The sequence below is a fragment of the Pseudophryne corroboree genome, chromosome 4 (genome assembly GCF_028390025.1).
Source record: "Pseudophryne corroboree isolate aPseCor3 chromosome 4, aPseCor3.hap2, whole genome shotgun sequence".
Taxonomy (NCBI): domain Eukaryota; kingdom Metazoa; phylum Chordata; class Amphibia; order Anura; family Myobatrachidae; genus Pseudophryne; species Pseudophryne corroboree.
In genome coordinates, this window is record NC_086447.1 from 375,205,178 (window position 1) to 375,221,451 (window position 16,274).

The 16,274-nt window shown below is 42.6% G+C and overlaps 1 protein-coding gene across 1 annotated transcript in view; it reads left to right on the top strand.

Annotated features, from left to right (window-relative positions):
* The first annotated feature begins 1,013 nt into the window (after nt 1–1,013).
* THPO (thrombopoietin) overlaps nt 1,014–16,274 on the top strand; it is a 141,594-nt gene continuing 126,333 nt past the window's right edge. The window contains exon 1 of the mRNA XM_063916645.1: nt 1,014–1,396. Within this exon, the coding sequence (XP_063772715.1) occupies nt 1,384–1,396 (13 nt within the window). The 5' untranslated portion in view covers nt 1,014–1,383. The remainder of the gene's footprint in view (nt 1,397–16,274) is intronic.

Sequence of the window (16,274 nt, forward strand, 5' to 3'; positions counted from 1 at the left end):
GCAATCACTTGCTATGTAGGAGAGTGGCAGTCATATGCTGTCTAGTTGAGTGGCAGTCCCTTGCTATGTAGGAGAGATGTCCTGGGGAACACAAAGCAGTTTAGTGATAGCTATCACTACTTTGGACCTGCCCATGCTGTTCAGCTGAACATGTACCTGAGCACATACATAGCGAAACATATGCAAAGAGCATTGAAAAGAGTTTCGGCTCACCAGAGAGGAATCAGAGGATCCCTCTGACCAGACTTCCTCAAAAGATGAAAGAATCACACCATCTAAAGATCACACCATCTAAAGATGATGTTAGCTAACGGAGACAAGCTACAAATTATTTTTAGAGCTTGTTAAATAGCTGTACTTAATAATGCTATCCCCATAGTAGACTATGAAGGGGGGGGGGGGGGGGGGGGGTAACTCAGGTTTGCAGTTGCAGGGCACCTTGCGACGCCAAGGAAACTTCATCTCGTGATGCAGTCTTTGGCCTTGCCACTAGCAGAAATGGGAGCAACGCCAGCTGCCCTTGTTCTTCCCCGCAAATGCCTCTGCCTGTCAATCAGGCAAAGGTGTTCACATCCCTGCGATATGATCCCAGGACCCGTTCTGCACATATGCAGTTTTACGAACATCGGGTAACTGCGGGTTGGATCGATTGATTGCGATCCAACCTGAATCGGCCCGCATATCAGTAATATTGAGTCAAATATGATTTTGATGCACGATCAAACTGCTCAAACCAGTATGTTGCCTCGGTCCTCATATTCCTGCTATGGTACATGACATAGGGTGAAATTGGTATTGTGGTAGAACATGATACACCTGCGTCATGAAGAAGATTTTGTGACAATTGAAGGAATACCAGTGAGTCAGTAAATGCTCTTTATGATCTCTTTTCCTCCTTTCATTCCTCCCCCAGTGTCTTGACAGCCGGAATGTCTCTGAGATATGTACTCTGTCATACACAGGACCATGTTCTCATTTTTGCCCAATGCCTTGACATCTTTCAGAACAACAGGATGTGGACATTTCTGGTGCTTGGCAAGGATTTCAGATTGTGTTCTCAGTTCAGTTTCTTATTCCTAGAGTCTGACAAAGACCCTGAAACTTTTATTTATTGCTGTTCAGCTCTTGCACTATGTTTGTAGTGGTCACATTTCTATCTCACATTTTTCACGAAAGCCGTTAAATTTTCTTCATTTTTTCCCTGGACATCACATCTTAGCCAAGTCATCTCAATGTCTCAATCTTCCCGATAAAGTTCTTGTTTTCTACATTCAGCTGTCTTCTGCTAAACCAGCTCTTTATTTCTGTATAAATGGAACTGGGACATGGATATATGTGCTTCCAAAAACACAACAATGGAGACAATATAGAAACTGGCTGGGGATGGATATAAATCGTAAGTATTACAGATACAAAGATAGTTTTCTATTGCAATTTCAGAAATACTACATTATAGAATATGGAGATTCAAATGTAAAATGTTACTAGTCCAGTCTACTAATTAATATTACCCAAGGGACCACTAGGATATTTTTTATTTGAAAATTCATAGTACAGATGTCAACAGAGAATATCCCATACATTATATCCCAAATAAATATGCCCATATATAATGTAGTTCCATATAGTGGATTTCACAGAAACCTTAAAGAATACATTCACATTTTCATGTATCAGTGGAGGATGAACTGTGATGCCTTACATGTATTAGCAGATAGAGCAATTTGTCAGAAATTGGGGGTCTATGGTGTCTATTTACTAAGCCTCGGATGGAGATAAAGTGCACGGAGGTAAAGTAACAGCCAATCAGCTCCTAACTGCCATGTCACAGGCTGTGTTTGAAAAATGACAGTTAGGAGCTGGTTGGTTGGTACTTTATCTCCGTACACTTTATCTCTCTCCAAGACTTAGTAAATAGACCCCTATGTGCTTGGAGAGAGATACAGTGGACGGAGATAAAGTACCAGCCAACCAGCTCCTAACTTCCATTTTTCAAACCCAGCATGTAACATGACAGTTAGAAGCTGATTGACTGGTAATTTATCTCTCTCCACGGCTTAGTAGACCTCTTAGTCATTACATGCTGACATACTGTGCATTTATTTTTGAAGATCACTGACTTTCTTGTTAATACAAATATATGCTACTTATATTTGCTACTTATATTTGTATATCTAGTAACTGTTTACAGATATCTGAAAAAAAGAGACAATTAGTACTCAGTTGTTTCAACATCATATCATTTGCTCTCTTTGGCTGAGTTCTAGTTAGTGTAAAGGTGCATACACATGCAGATTTATCTGTCCAATCTGTCTGGTGAAAACAAAAATCTGGTAATGTATGGAAGCATTTTCTGACCAGACAGATTGGACAGATAAACTCTAGGTGTGTACCCAGTGTAAATGTTGCCTGTGCGCAGAATATGCAAACAATTATATTATTTTATTATTTATTAACAGTTTCTTATATAGTGCAGCTTATTCCGTTGCGCTTTTTGTAATAGAACAAAAAAACTGGGTAAAAACAGACAGACAAAGAGGTAGGAAGGCCCTGTTTGCAAGCTTACAATCTATGGGATCATACTATGGGGTAAATTTACTAATATGGGAGTTCTATTTAAGATGGGATGTTGCCAATAGCAACCAATCAGATTTCAGGTATTATCTTCTAGAAGGTGCTAGATAAATGAGAATCTGATTGGTTGCCATGGACAACATCCCATCTTAAATAGAACTCCCATCTTAGTAAATTTACCCCTATGTTGTAATGCAAGGCGTGTAAATGCAAACTGTTTATTGCATGCATTACAAATACTATATGCTCGTACATACTGCACACATTTACTGAGCATCTCTATTATTACATTCACTGTATTTTAAAGTTTGGGCTAGGCCATGCCCCATCACACCTCTACATCGTACTTTCTATCAATTGTTATATTTTCTCAGGGAAAGATCTTGACAGAAATAAATTGGCAATAAAAATCCCTATAAGATTCTGTCAGGACGATTCTGTCAGCTTTATGATACCTGTACAGTGGTTGCTGGTCTGGTGGAACCCAATGGTAGGAACGGTTTATTAGAGCTGGAAAAGTAGTCATCTGAGAGCAGTGGGTTTAGAGCCAGAGGAGGTAGATGTCCAAGACCCAGGGATCAGGAGCCTGAGAGATAGTAGTAAAAGAACCACAGTGGTAGCCATCCAATAGCCAAGTGTTAAAGCTCGGGAAAGCAGGTAGCTCAGGATACAGAATGCTGGCTCACAGAGACAAGTGTCAGCTCATTTCCAGTAGCAGGTCATTAAGCTAGTCACTGGTGTAAGTCTACACAGATGAAATGGAAAGGATGCAGCAGCATGTGGCTCACTGAACAAAAGCTGCGCTGCTGCAACCTACAGTTGGTAGTGAGAGCATCAGATTCCTAATGTGTGAGGGCTTTCAAAACCCTGTATAGATGTACATTGTGGCTCAGGTTCTGCCAAATAGCCCATCTCAACACGTCAGGTCCCATGTGACTGTTACCCAAAATGTGTCTAATTTGCATTATTAAAACAATTATAAGCAACAAAATTACATTGTTTGCATACACAGACCACCATGGCTCACTTGTAGGCATTGCGTATGGTATGCTGACGGCCGGGATCCCGGTGGTCAGCATACCGACTCCGTGATCTCGGCTGCCAGAATGCCGGCAAGGGGGCAAGTGAATGCCACAGGTTCTATTCCCACTCTATGGGTGTCATGGACACCCACGAGTGGGAATAGCACCTGTTAGCCGGGATTCCGATTGTCAGCATTGTCAGTGGTCGGGATTCTGGTGTCGGGATTTCTGACTGCTGGGATCCCAACTGCCGGCAATGTAACCGCATCCCCATTTGTACATGTGTGTACATCTGAATCTGTGTAAAAGGGCTCCGATGCGAGCAGCCGCAGCTTTCCCTTGTGCCACATTCCATTGTGCTTCATCGGCGACTTTGTACGTGTTTTATACCAATTCCTCTGCTGCTAAGTCTAGCCTAGTGTCTCTAGTACATTGTTAGCAGCTTTTCATTGTATCTGTGATGGGACTATGATGCAATATGTAAAGAAAATGATGGTACACTACTCATCTAAAACCATCTCAGTTGCGCCAGGGATCTCATGTTATATAGTGCAAAGATGCTCAGTGTATGAGGACACACATCTATATACCTGCTGTAGCAAAGCAGCCTGGCCAAGTCAGAGATCAGATGTGATCTCAAACAGTGCAGCCTGTATGCTAACAGTGATGCCTTCAGGGCCTATGAAACTCGTACAGCAGGACATGTCACAGACTGTACCAGCACAGGACCTGGCATATTCATTTAACCTTTATTGAATTAATGTTTAATGAAGAGCCAAGAAACCCCTCAAAACATGTCATATAAGGGTTCAGTACTGGTGCATGTTCCTAGATGCAGGTTTACTCAGGTTATGTGTCTAACATCTGGATGTCATCAGTTTGTTAATAAATTCATACTAACAAAGTGTGGTTATACTGTATGTGGTGATGTCACTAGTGACCTTTACCACTTATGAAACATGTTGGCTAACTAGCTATAGTAGGTTTATAGTAACCCCCCAACATCATCAATTATACCAATGCCTGAGTGACGGATGCCTCAGTAGCAGTTGATGATGGGAAATGGCTCGAGTTCCAGGAAATGCTGGTCATGGGGAATGGGAGGGAGTTTTAAAGAAACTCTTTTAAGATGTATATTGCTGTTCATTTATGCTTTCTACTGTAATTTAGCCGGTATGATGACATTTTGTCTTCCTTTAGGTTTTCTCCCCTAATTTAATCTGTATGATTACGTGTTGATTTCCTTTAGAGTTTATTTGTGTAAGCCATATGTGTAGCCATGTATTTGTTCTTGTCTTTCCACTAGGGATGGCCATCGATGATTCAAAATAATCGATGGTCTATGACCGATGTCGAACACTATTACCATCAATGGGGGTGAACCAGATGGCTTCCCGCCATCAATGGTTCAGTGCTACAAAAAAAAAAAAAATTCCCGTCAAAGTGTCAGAGCACAAAGCTTAGCCCCACCCCCTGACACCTGTTAAGCCATGTCCCCGGGCTCTGATTGGTCCGCATTTCATTGTACAGTAATGCAAGGGTGAACATCGATGGGTAAAACCATTGATGGTTCCCTTATAGATGGTTTTACACCATCAAAGTTATCCATCAACGGTACAATTGATGGTGATCATCGATGGATAATCCACCGACGGCCATCCCTACTTTCCTCCCATGGGCTTATGTCACTAGTCCACAGGGCAGTGATATAACAGGTGTGCTGGGGCTGGGTATTTGGTACAGAATTCATCTCAGCCTGACTGCGCCAGAGCTGGAAAGCTTTTACTAAAGGCTTAGAAAATAATTAAACATAAATTAGAATTACTCTTTCAGGGGTCTATTTAGTAAACTAAAAAAAAGGCGTTCTTCCAGCATGTAGCAGGAGAGAGCCTAGAATATTGCTACTGCATATTTAGTTTAGTAAAATTGTGGAGAAATCACAGATATTTCCACATTTTCTCCTGTTACATTCCTGAAGCTCCTTTGGTAGCAACGGGGGCTTTAAAAGAACAATATTTATAAAGATCTGAGATACAAAGCTTCTGTCATTTGTTAAAAGCAGAACACCATCTCTGAGTAGCATCATGTGTAGTTGAACTGCTTTCTCCCATAGTGCACTGCTTGCATGGGTCTCTCAGAGATATTACCTGTATGTGCTCAGACAGGCACATACTCGGGGGCAGTTTGATGACATCTTTCACAAGCTGGGACATGAATATATGTGCTTCCCTGATAGGCCATTGTGCGTAGGATGATTCCTGATGTCTTTTGCACTTGGGAAAGACGTTACTGTGGGGAGTTATCACTGCAGCAGTCCAATAATGCAGGGACTACCCCAGCATGTTTATTGATATAAATAATTACCAAAAGTCAGTGCAAGACAGGGCGATAACTGCCAATATTTTTGTAAGGCTTAGCAGCAATTTTACTAAATAGACCCTTAATCTATAATGATAACAAAATAGTCCCAGATCACCAAAATAGTCCAAGACATCAACCTTAAGGCCCATACACACTGGGTGATTTTGAGCTGAGAGCAGGTCACTTTTGGTGTGTTGAGCTGCTTTCAGCTCAAAGCCGTCCAGTGTGTATGGACAAGAGAAGAGCGGTGAGCACTGATGCGCGCTCCTGCTTCATCGCTGGCAGCCGCTGTTCATCTACTGGTATTACCAGTAGATGAACGGCGGGGTGAGCGGATTTCCATAGCGTCTTGCTATGGAAAGCTGCTCACCCCCGCTGACATCGCTGGGCAGCGGGGGAAAGCACTCAGTGTGTATGCACTGAGCGCTTTTCAGCCCAGCGATGTCAGCGATCATCACTGTGCATACACGCTGGGCAAAAACGCCCAGTGTGTATGGACCTTAACTCATTGATCAGGAAGATATTCATCTCCTTACAAACGTATGCTGGACACGCACTGTTCAACACATTGGGGGCACCCACACACACTGCGGTAAACATTGCGCTGACCCGGCTCACTCTGCACCCTACTACCTGGCCAGCTCTCAGCAGCAGTGCAGTGCTGCAATTCGTGGGTGTATGGGGAAGGGGCAGGGCCTAATGTCTGACACTCTCTTTATTTCCCCCTTTCTCTTGCATCACTCTGTTTTCTTTCTCTCTCTCTCCATGACACGTTCTCCCCTCTCTATCTCTTCCTGATAAACTCTCTCTTGCCCCTCTCTCTCTCCTCCTTTCTCTCCCTGACACTACCTATCCCTCTCTCTTCCTCTCCTCTCTCTGCCTCTCTCCCTCCCTCCCTCCCTCCCTCCCTCCATCTCTACCGCTGGCTCCCCCTCCTTCTCTCTCCTTGACACCCTCTCTCTCTTGCTCTCATTTTCTAAGTCTCTCTCCCTCGCTTGCTCTCCCTGACACATTCTATCTCTCTAACTGAGACCCTCTGTCCAACTGTCTCTCCCTGACATCCTGTCTCTCTCCCTCTCTTGCTCCCGTCTCTCTCGCCCTCCCACTTTCACCCCTTTCTCTCTCCCTTCCCTCATCCCTCTCTATCTCTCTGACACCCTCTCTCTCTCCCTGATACCCTCTCTATCTATCTTTCTCGCTCCTCTCTCTTTCACTCACTGACACCCCATCTCTCTCTCTGACAAACTTTTCTCTATCTGGCTTCTCTCTTTCTCCCTGATACCGACTGTCTCATTTTTTCTTCTCTCTCTCTCGCTCCCTTGTTCCCCCCTCTCTTTCTTTCTCTCTCCCTGACATCCTCTCTCTCTTGCTCCTAAATCTGTCTCTCTCCCATCTTTCCCTCTCTTTTTCCCTCTCTATTTCACTGACTCTCTCTAACTCTTGCTCCCATGTCTCTCTCTCTCTTTCCCTGACACCCTCTCTCTCTCCGCCTCTCCCTGACACCCTCTCTATCTCTCTTTCTCGCTCCTCTGTCTTTCACTCTGTCACCCTTTCTCTCTCTCTCTCTGACACCCTTTTCTCTATATCGCTCCTCTTTCTTTCTCCCTAATATCGACTGTCTCATTTTTCCCTCACTCTCACTCCCTCTCTCTTTCTTTCTCCCTGACACCCAGGTTTTCTCTCTCTCACAGCGGCGGGGGTAGAGTGAATTTTGTTTACCTCGTTGACTCAGGACCCCCACTAGCCTTAATCCGGCACTGAAAATCATTCAGCATGTCTTAAAAACAGATCAATGTTGCTCGAATTTCAATTATCTGACAAGTGTATGACATAGATATTGCATGTTGTAAGCATATCAGATATTGGTCTGTTGGTCTGACATTCATTTTGTTTTAAGGTATAAGCACAGAATTAGTACTGATATTTTTCCTGAATCAACCTCACATTAGGTTACTGATGTAAAAGACGTGTCGCTTTAAATTAATTAATTGAGCCCAGGCATGTTAATACAAAATACAGTATCAGTCTCTACTGTTCAGCACACAAATGTGATTTTGTTATTTGGTACAAATAAGCAACATATAATTTTTACAGAAGTAGTTATACAGTATATCCAAGGTCTACATGCATGCCGATAGAAAATAAAATGTTAATTTTGCATTACCAAATAATGTAGGATATAGGTTTATTGAACCAATTAAATCTAGACACATGAATAAGTCAGGCTGCATGGCCGCAGTTACTAATATTAGCATGTATGCTGTAAGCGTTTACAGTAATTAGCATTATCAAGTGTACTGCATTGCTGTAGTATAAACAGTACTGCTTTATTTATTTACCAGTTATTTATATAGCGCTCACATATTTCAGAACACTGTCCAGAAAATATTTGGCCTTTCGCATCAGTCCCTGCCCCAGTGGAGTTTACAATCTATGTTCCCTACCACATGTACACGCACACATAAACAATTGGCTTCATTTTTTGTTTGGTGCCAAATAACCTACCAGTATATTTTTGGAGTGCATAGATTGGACACCTACTATAGGATAAATTAGATGATTATTTGTAATAAACACGTGTAAGAGTGCTCCTGGAAGAGACTTTTTTGTCTTTTCTCTTTTTTGAATTCTGTAGTCTGGATCTCCAAAAAAATCCGGGAGCACCACCAATAGAACACTGTTATATATTGAACAATACAGTATAACCATATTGGTTATATAATTATTCATATTTTAACTGTTTCTTCATTATCAGTGCGGATTCACACACCCGGTTTTTGTATATATTTTTGGAGTGTGGAAGGAAACCGGAGAACACCCACGCAAGGACTGCGAGAATATACAAATTCCACACAGGGCAATGGTGGGAGTCGAAATTGACACCTTAGGGTCTGATTCAGATGCGGTTGCACTGCTGCAATTGTAACCAAATCAGCCGGTGTTTTTTAACTGCACATGCGCAGTGAGTGAAGTGCAATTGCAGTCGCACTGAGGAAGTAGTTGCAAAGTGAGTGAGAGGAAGACAGCATTTGGGGTTGGTACGGGGAGTGATCTGATAAACACAGGCGTGTCATGGCCATTCAGATGCCATTTTCTGGGTGTACATAAATTAGCAGTTGCAATCTTACGTGCTACTGGAGAGCCCTCTACATCTTACGAGAGTAGCTCAGCCTGTGCATCTCAGACACTGGCACTTGATCTGTGACGATAGCACCGATGTATCAGCAATTGTATGCTGTTGGATGGAAATGATGTGACAGCATTGGGCGTCCCTATGCTCAGGTTAGCTTCTACCCATATTAGCATATAATCACACTTGCATACGGCAAAAGATGGCAACAGCAGTACTTAGGGGGTCATTCCGAGTTGCTCGCTAGCTGCTTTTTGCAGCGCTGCGATCAGATAGTCGCAGCCTATAAGGGTATGTATTTTAGCTTTGCAAGTGTGCGAACACCTGTGCAGCCGAGCTCTGCAAAAACATTTTCTGCAGTTTCTGAGTAGGTCTGAACTTACTCAGCCGCTGCGATCACTTCAGCCTTTCTGGTCCCGGAACGGACGTCAGACACCCGCCCTGCAAACGCTTGGACACGCCTGCGTTTTCCCAAACACTCCCAGAAAACAGTCAGTTGACACCCATAAACTCCTACTTCCTGTCAATCTCCTTGCGATCGGCTGTGTGAATGGATTCTTCGTTAAATCCATCGCCCAGCAACGATCCGCTTTGTACCCATACGACGCGCCTGCGCATTGCGGTGCATACGCATGCGCAGTAGTGATCTGATCGCTGCGCTGTGAAAAACGGCAGCGTGCGAACAGGTCGGAATGACTCCCTTAGTGCTTTGGTGCAGTAATGCTAACCATTACCCAATCCATGATACCCAAATCAAAATGAACACGTTTGCTGCCATGCAATTGTCATAAACATGTATGCTGCATTGTAATTATAAATTCATTAACGTGTATGCTGCATGGCTGCAGTATAATTAGCATTAATATATTTCCTATATTGCTGCAGTATAATTAGCATTCATATGTTTCCTGCATTGCTGCGGTATAATTAGCATTAACATGTATGCTGCATGGCTACAGTGAAATTAACATTAGAATGTATGAAACATAGCTGAGGTTTTTACTATACAACATGTTTACTTAACTTTTCTCTAGATGTATTTTGTTGATCTGGTAATACTTAGGCTGGCCATTCACTAGGACGCGTTGTTCGATGCATCATGTGCACATCGTGCATGTTTTGGGTACAATTACGATGCAATGCGCAGTCCCTCGGGTCGAATGTCGCATCCTCTGATCATACAGATGGAGCCTTCCTTATCTTTGCCGTTTCTCCACCTAAACTGAGGTTTAGTCGCATCTAGGAGATAGCTTAGGTTGCTGAGTTTATGCACGGACAGGCGCATTGAGGCACGACTACATACTCAGCATGCAATACACATCTCTACCACTGGATGGCTAATGCTCCACTAATCCAGTACTTTAGAGCGAATAGCGGCGGATTGATCTACAAGCTCTGGCAAATGGTCAGTGACGAATGTACGTACTGTATACTGTATACAGAGACCAATGGTCAGATGGAGAGAGTAAAAAAAAAAAAAGTTTATACAGACGCAAACGAACGTGTTAAAACACTTGTCCATTGCCGTGTTAGTGAATGTGAGCGTCCAAGTCCCAATAGTATATACAGATGCAACTAATGTGTTAAAGCAATACTGTAGTGCATTAACGTTAAAGTATGTACAGTATGTGTTTTGTACAATATAAGCTTCCACGTCCCGTAACGGCATAAACAAAAACCAAAGAGAAGGGATCACTGCTTACAGTACATTTACACATGAGCTTGTTTATCATGAGGTGTAGTGTCCGAGTGGTGAAGTGTACCTCTTCCCATGCTAAGAGTTCCAGGTTAGATTCCCACAGTGCAAATGCATGTTTATTTTCTCCTGACACTTTATAAAAAAATATTTTAATCTACTGTAATATACTGTACCGTCACATTAAATAGAAGTGTGCACACAGGTTTTACATAAACCAAGACATAGCTGCATGAGCGTCTCATTTTGCTATCTAAAATACACCACGGCTCTGGGGATAAGCGAGCTCTATGCACTGTATGATACACATACAGTACAGTAGCAGGCCAGACTCGATCACAGAGTGGGTTCACAAAATGGATGCCGCTCATGACCCAGCACATCACGGAAAGTCAGAAACCCACTGCTATGAAGCGAGCGACAGCATTGGTATTGCAAGAATCAGGTCAATGCTAAAGGAGCATCTTGATACACTAGTTAAAATATACACAGCGGCAATGAGGTCCCATAGAATGACAATTAATAAAAAATAATACAGACGCAAATGAACATGTTAGATCTAAAGCTATAGAATGTGTTACAAACTACTGTATGGTCCATTGACGTTAGGGATATACTGTATACTGTATTGCACAGTATGAGCATCCAAGTTCCATTAATTAATGAATTAATTAATTATTTTTTTGGTTTGGTTATCTATTGTAATATACCTTCACATTCAATAGAAACATGCACACAGATTTTACATAAATCAGGGCAAAGCTTCATGAGCGTCTCATTCCGCTATCTAAAATACACAGCAGCTATAAAGTCCTGTAGACATGTCAATAAATATAAAATAGTGTATGCAGACGCAACGAACTATTCAAGCAATACTGTAGTTCATTGATGTTAGAGAATCTGTGCTGTACTGTATGAGAAGAGACACAAGAGCTTGTGCCTGCACTTCTTATCAGCTCTTCATTTACCTACTGTATAGTACTGTGTTGTAAATTTATTGTAACCTGACCTCCATCCCCGTCCTTGAAATGAGCAGTCTCCCAGGGGAAAGGGGAAGGGGTAGGCAGGAGGTGGTTGCTAAATATTGTTTTCAAAGACAATTCAGTATTTGCAGTATCTTTGAACCACCTCCCCCTTTCCCCTCCCCCCTCCCCTGGGAGACTGCTCATTTTACAGACAGTGTATACAGATAGTGTATACAGACGCAAATCATGTTACAGCCACAGTTACAGAATGTGTTACAAACTATGGTCCATTGATGTTAGGGATACACTGTACTGTATTGTAGAGTATGAGCGTCCAAATCCCGTAGCCGTTATGGCATAATCAAAATTATGAATTGCTCATTCTATGGGACCTCATTGCCCCTGTGTATTTTGGCTAGGGTATTGAGACACTCCTTCAGCATTTCCCTGTAACTTGCAAAACCTATGCCATCGCTGGCTCCCTAGCGGAGGGCTTCCATGAGGCAAGGGGTAATGGGCGGCAGCCATTTTGTCAACTTGCTATGCGATCAAGTCTGGTGTATGGTAAGATGCATAGAGCTCGCTCGCTTATCCCTATCACCCCTGTGTATTTTAGCTAGGGTATGGAGATGCTCCTTCAGCATTGCCCTGACTTTTGCAAGATATATGCTGTCACTCACTCCATAGCTAAGGGCTTCCAAGAGACGCAGGGTCATGGGTGGTAGGCATTTCAATCGAGTCTGACCTGCTACAGTTTTGTATGTGTACCGTACGGTGTATAGAGCTCGCTTATCCTCATAGACGCTGTTTATTTTAGATACACTCCTGCAGCTTTGCCCTGCTTTATGTAAAACTTGTGTGCACACTTCTATTGAATGTGAAGGTATAGTACAAAAGATTTAAAAAAAATACAGTGTCAGGAAAAAATGAACATGCATTTGCACTTTGGGAATCGAACCCGGGACTCTAAGCATGGGAAGCGGCACATTTCACCATTCGGACACGTCACCGCATGACATATGCATAAGCCTATTGGTTTTGATTATGCCGTAATGGCTACGGGATTTGGATGCTCACATATCCCTAACATCAATAGACCATACCTGTAACACGTTCGTCTGTATACACTACTATTTTTATTTGTTGATTTGTCTGCAGGACTTGGACGCTCACATATTCCTAACATCAATGGACTATACTGTGGCTTTATCATGTTCGTTTGCGTCTGTATATACTGTACTATTTACGTTTGTACTGTATATACTGTAATATACTGTATGACATACTGTAGCATACTGTAGTGTAATGAGATGCAGCAGTAAAGTAGTTCTTACGCTGTAGTTCAGTATTGTATTTTAATGGAGACCACACGCATGTGCAATGGTGATTTTAAAAACCGACATCTTGTGGATGATCGCAGGTATTACACTCAAAGGTAACGCCAAATGCTCTGTGCGCCTCCCTACGACTAAGCACTAAGTATGATCTTAACTTCATTTACTAGTACCACTACTAGTGTTGGTGCTTTTTGGTGTTGTACTTTTGTTTTGAGCACACTTACAATATACAGTCTACAGTAAGTAGAGCCTATAGATATGTTCCATCTTTTCAAAAGTTAGGAGATGACATATGCTGAACTATAACAGATGCCAAATTTACAGAGATCTCTACTATATCTGGTGCCTAGCATTTTGTGCTTAATCATGGTTGGTGCAAACGCAAATTATTAAAAAAACCTGACTCCTTTCTCCTGACATTCATAATACAGTAAGGGTGTGTACACATGGTGAGATATTTTCTTTCGATTTTGACTATACAGTCAAAATCTCAAGAAATGTTAGTGCAGATCGCAAGGTGAAAGTCACCTTGCGATCCCGATTCGATCCCGATGCGCGGTCCTGCCAGGTCGGCATCGCAAGTAAAGATAGACTGTGCAGGCAAGTCAATCCTTGCTAGATCGGTGTACTACTGTATCTAGTTCATCTCAGATGTCAATGACATCTCACATAAGCCAAAATCTCACATAAGCCAAAATTGTAAGCACACATAGTCCATATCTCAAGAAAAGTTAGTCAAAATCTGTGCTATTTGGGCTTCGGGGAGTTCAAGGGAAATCGCAAGTGAAAATCGAGCATAGCAAGGATCTCACCGTGTGTACACACCCTAAGCCATATCTGCTGGCAAAGATTTCAAGGTTGAGCCATATTTGCTGCTATCAGGGCCGGCCCAAGCCTACATTTTTTGGTAAGCGAATATAGAATATCCCCCCCCCTCTCCCCCATCCTTCCCAATACCCACACAAAAAAGCATAAAGTGCCTCGGGATGGCTATAAAACACTGGCCTGAGCTTATCTACATTTGTAAATATGAGGGGTAGACATGTTTAATAAACCAGCCAGCAGAGACATCATGTTAAAATTAATATTAGTCAATGTGGTGCCCTCCTTTTGGTATAATAAGCCAGCCAGCAGCAAGTACATCATGTTAAAAGTAATATTATTCAATATGGAGTCCTCCAGCTCCAGGAGTTCACCATATTGACTAATATTAATTTTATCATGATGTCCCTGCTGGCTGGCTAAATAAAAATGACTATCTGTGACTGACTGTATACAGTGTGATTACTGGCTGTGTGTCAGCTGAGCCAGGCAATAGAGCTTAATAATACCTAACCTACTGGCTGCTGCTAAATCATGAAAATGAGAAAACTCAGACCGTTCCCATGAGTGCCAGAGGGTGAGCGGTAAGGCGGGCAGCAGGCCTGGCCACCCGCTCAATCATTCACATGTCCGCTCCTGGGCCAGCTCCATGCGGCAGCGGCATCCTGCCCCAGCCCAGTTTGTGCATATGTAATGAGCGGCATGACGTCATGACGCTCCGCCACTCATTATATATGAACAATCATGAGGCATTACACGGGAGGGGAGGGGGGAGGACAGGCGCGTCCGCAGCAGCAGCCCAGCACTGACTGTCACTGTCTGTCAATGACAGACTCCGTGAAGTCAGTAAAAATCGCGGTACGCGGCCGGAGCGCCCTCTATGTGCGGTGTCCTGTTGATGTTGCCTCCGGTATGTGTTGCGGGTTGTCGGGGGTGAGGAATCCCATTGTTGAGGTCCCCTTCTTCCTCTTGTTCCCCCGCCTCGTCTTCCCCCTCTTTGTCTGCCCCCTCCTCCTCGAGGATCGCATAAAAAAGAAGAAGAATTGGGATTTTGAGAATTGTTGGGTATGTCGCTCCTAGCGTTGGAGTGTCTCTCTGTAGTATAGTCCGGGGTGTCTTCCGCTCCGGATGTTTCGGCCTCTGATGATGAATATTGGCCCGTGTACCTAGGAGGGTCTTTTTTCCAAGATGATTTCTGCCATTTGAAAATTTTTCCAGACACAAAGTCTCTTTTGTCCCTTGCGTACTTGGTCTTCTTTCTATCTATGATTGTCTGTTCATAAGCTTGGAGTTCCAATTTATTTTTCTCAAAGCATCTTTGAAATTGAGAGTCCTTCTCCCAAATTTCTAATTTCTTGCCTAACTCCTCCAGATTACGCTCACACTCTTCCAGTACTAGATTATTGTGTTTGATAAGAACATTCATAAGTTCATTGGAACATTTCAAAAGAGTGTGTTCCCATTCCTTTTTGAGATTCTCACTGGCCAAGTCAAATGTTGGAAATACCCTTGGCCGGAGACCGCGTGGAGACATTTAGTTTTTGATGTAATTTTCTAGGGTGGTCAGATCCCAATTCGTTCTGATTTGTTTGCGTAATGCAAAGTTTAATTTTTGGAAGTCCTCTTCCCAGCTGATATGGGGTTCAGTATCTACCAGATTACTTGGAAAGATATCATCTAGATTATCCTTGTTTTTGCGTCTTGAACTAAGCTCTTGTTTTAAGCTGAAACTCATAGTCTAATATGGTTGAGAACTCCTAAAGACAAGTTGTGTTGTACGGGACAGGGTTTCCTAAGAGAAGGAAAGAACCTGTGCCTTGGTTATATAACTGTGAAGGTATCCCTTTGATACCTGTGTTTTGTATACTATTCAAGTATGATCTTAACTTCATTTACTAGTACCACTACTGGTGTTGGTGCTTTTTGGTGTTGTACTTTTGTTTTGAGCACACTTACAATATACAGTCTACAGTAAGTAGAGCCTATAGATATGTTCCATCTTTTCAAAAGTTAGGAGATGACATATGCTGAACTATAACAGATGCCAAATTTACAGAGATCTCTACTATATCTGGTGCCTAGCATTTTGTGCTTAATCATGGTTGGTGCAAACGCAAATTATTAAAAAAACATGACTCCTTTCTCCTGACATTCATAATACAGTAAGGGTGTGTACACATGGTGAGATATTTTCTTTCGATTTTGACTATACAGTCAAAATCTCAAGAAAAGTTAGTGCAGATCGCAAGGTGAAAGTCACCTTGCGATCCCGATTCGATCCCGATGCGCGGTCCTGCCAGGTCGGCATCGCAAGTAAAGATAGACTGTGCAGGCAAGTCAATCCTTGCTAGATCGGTGTACTACTGT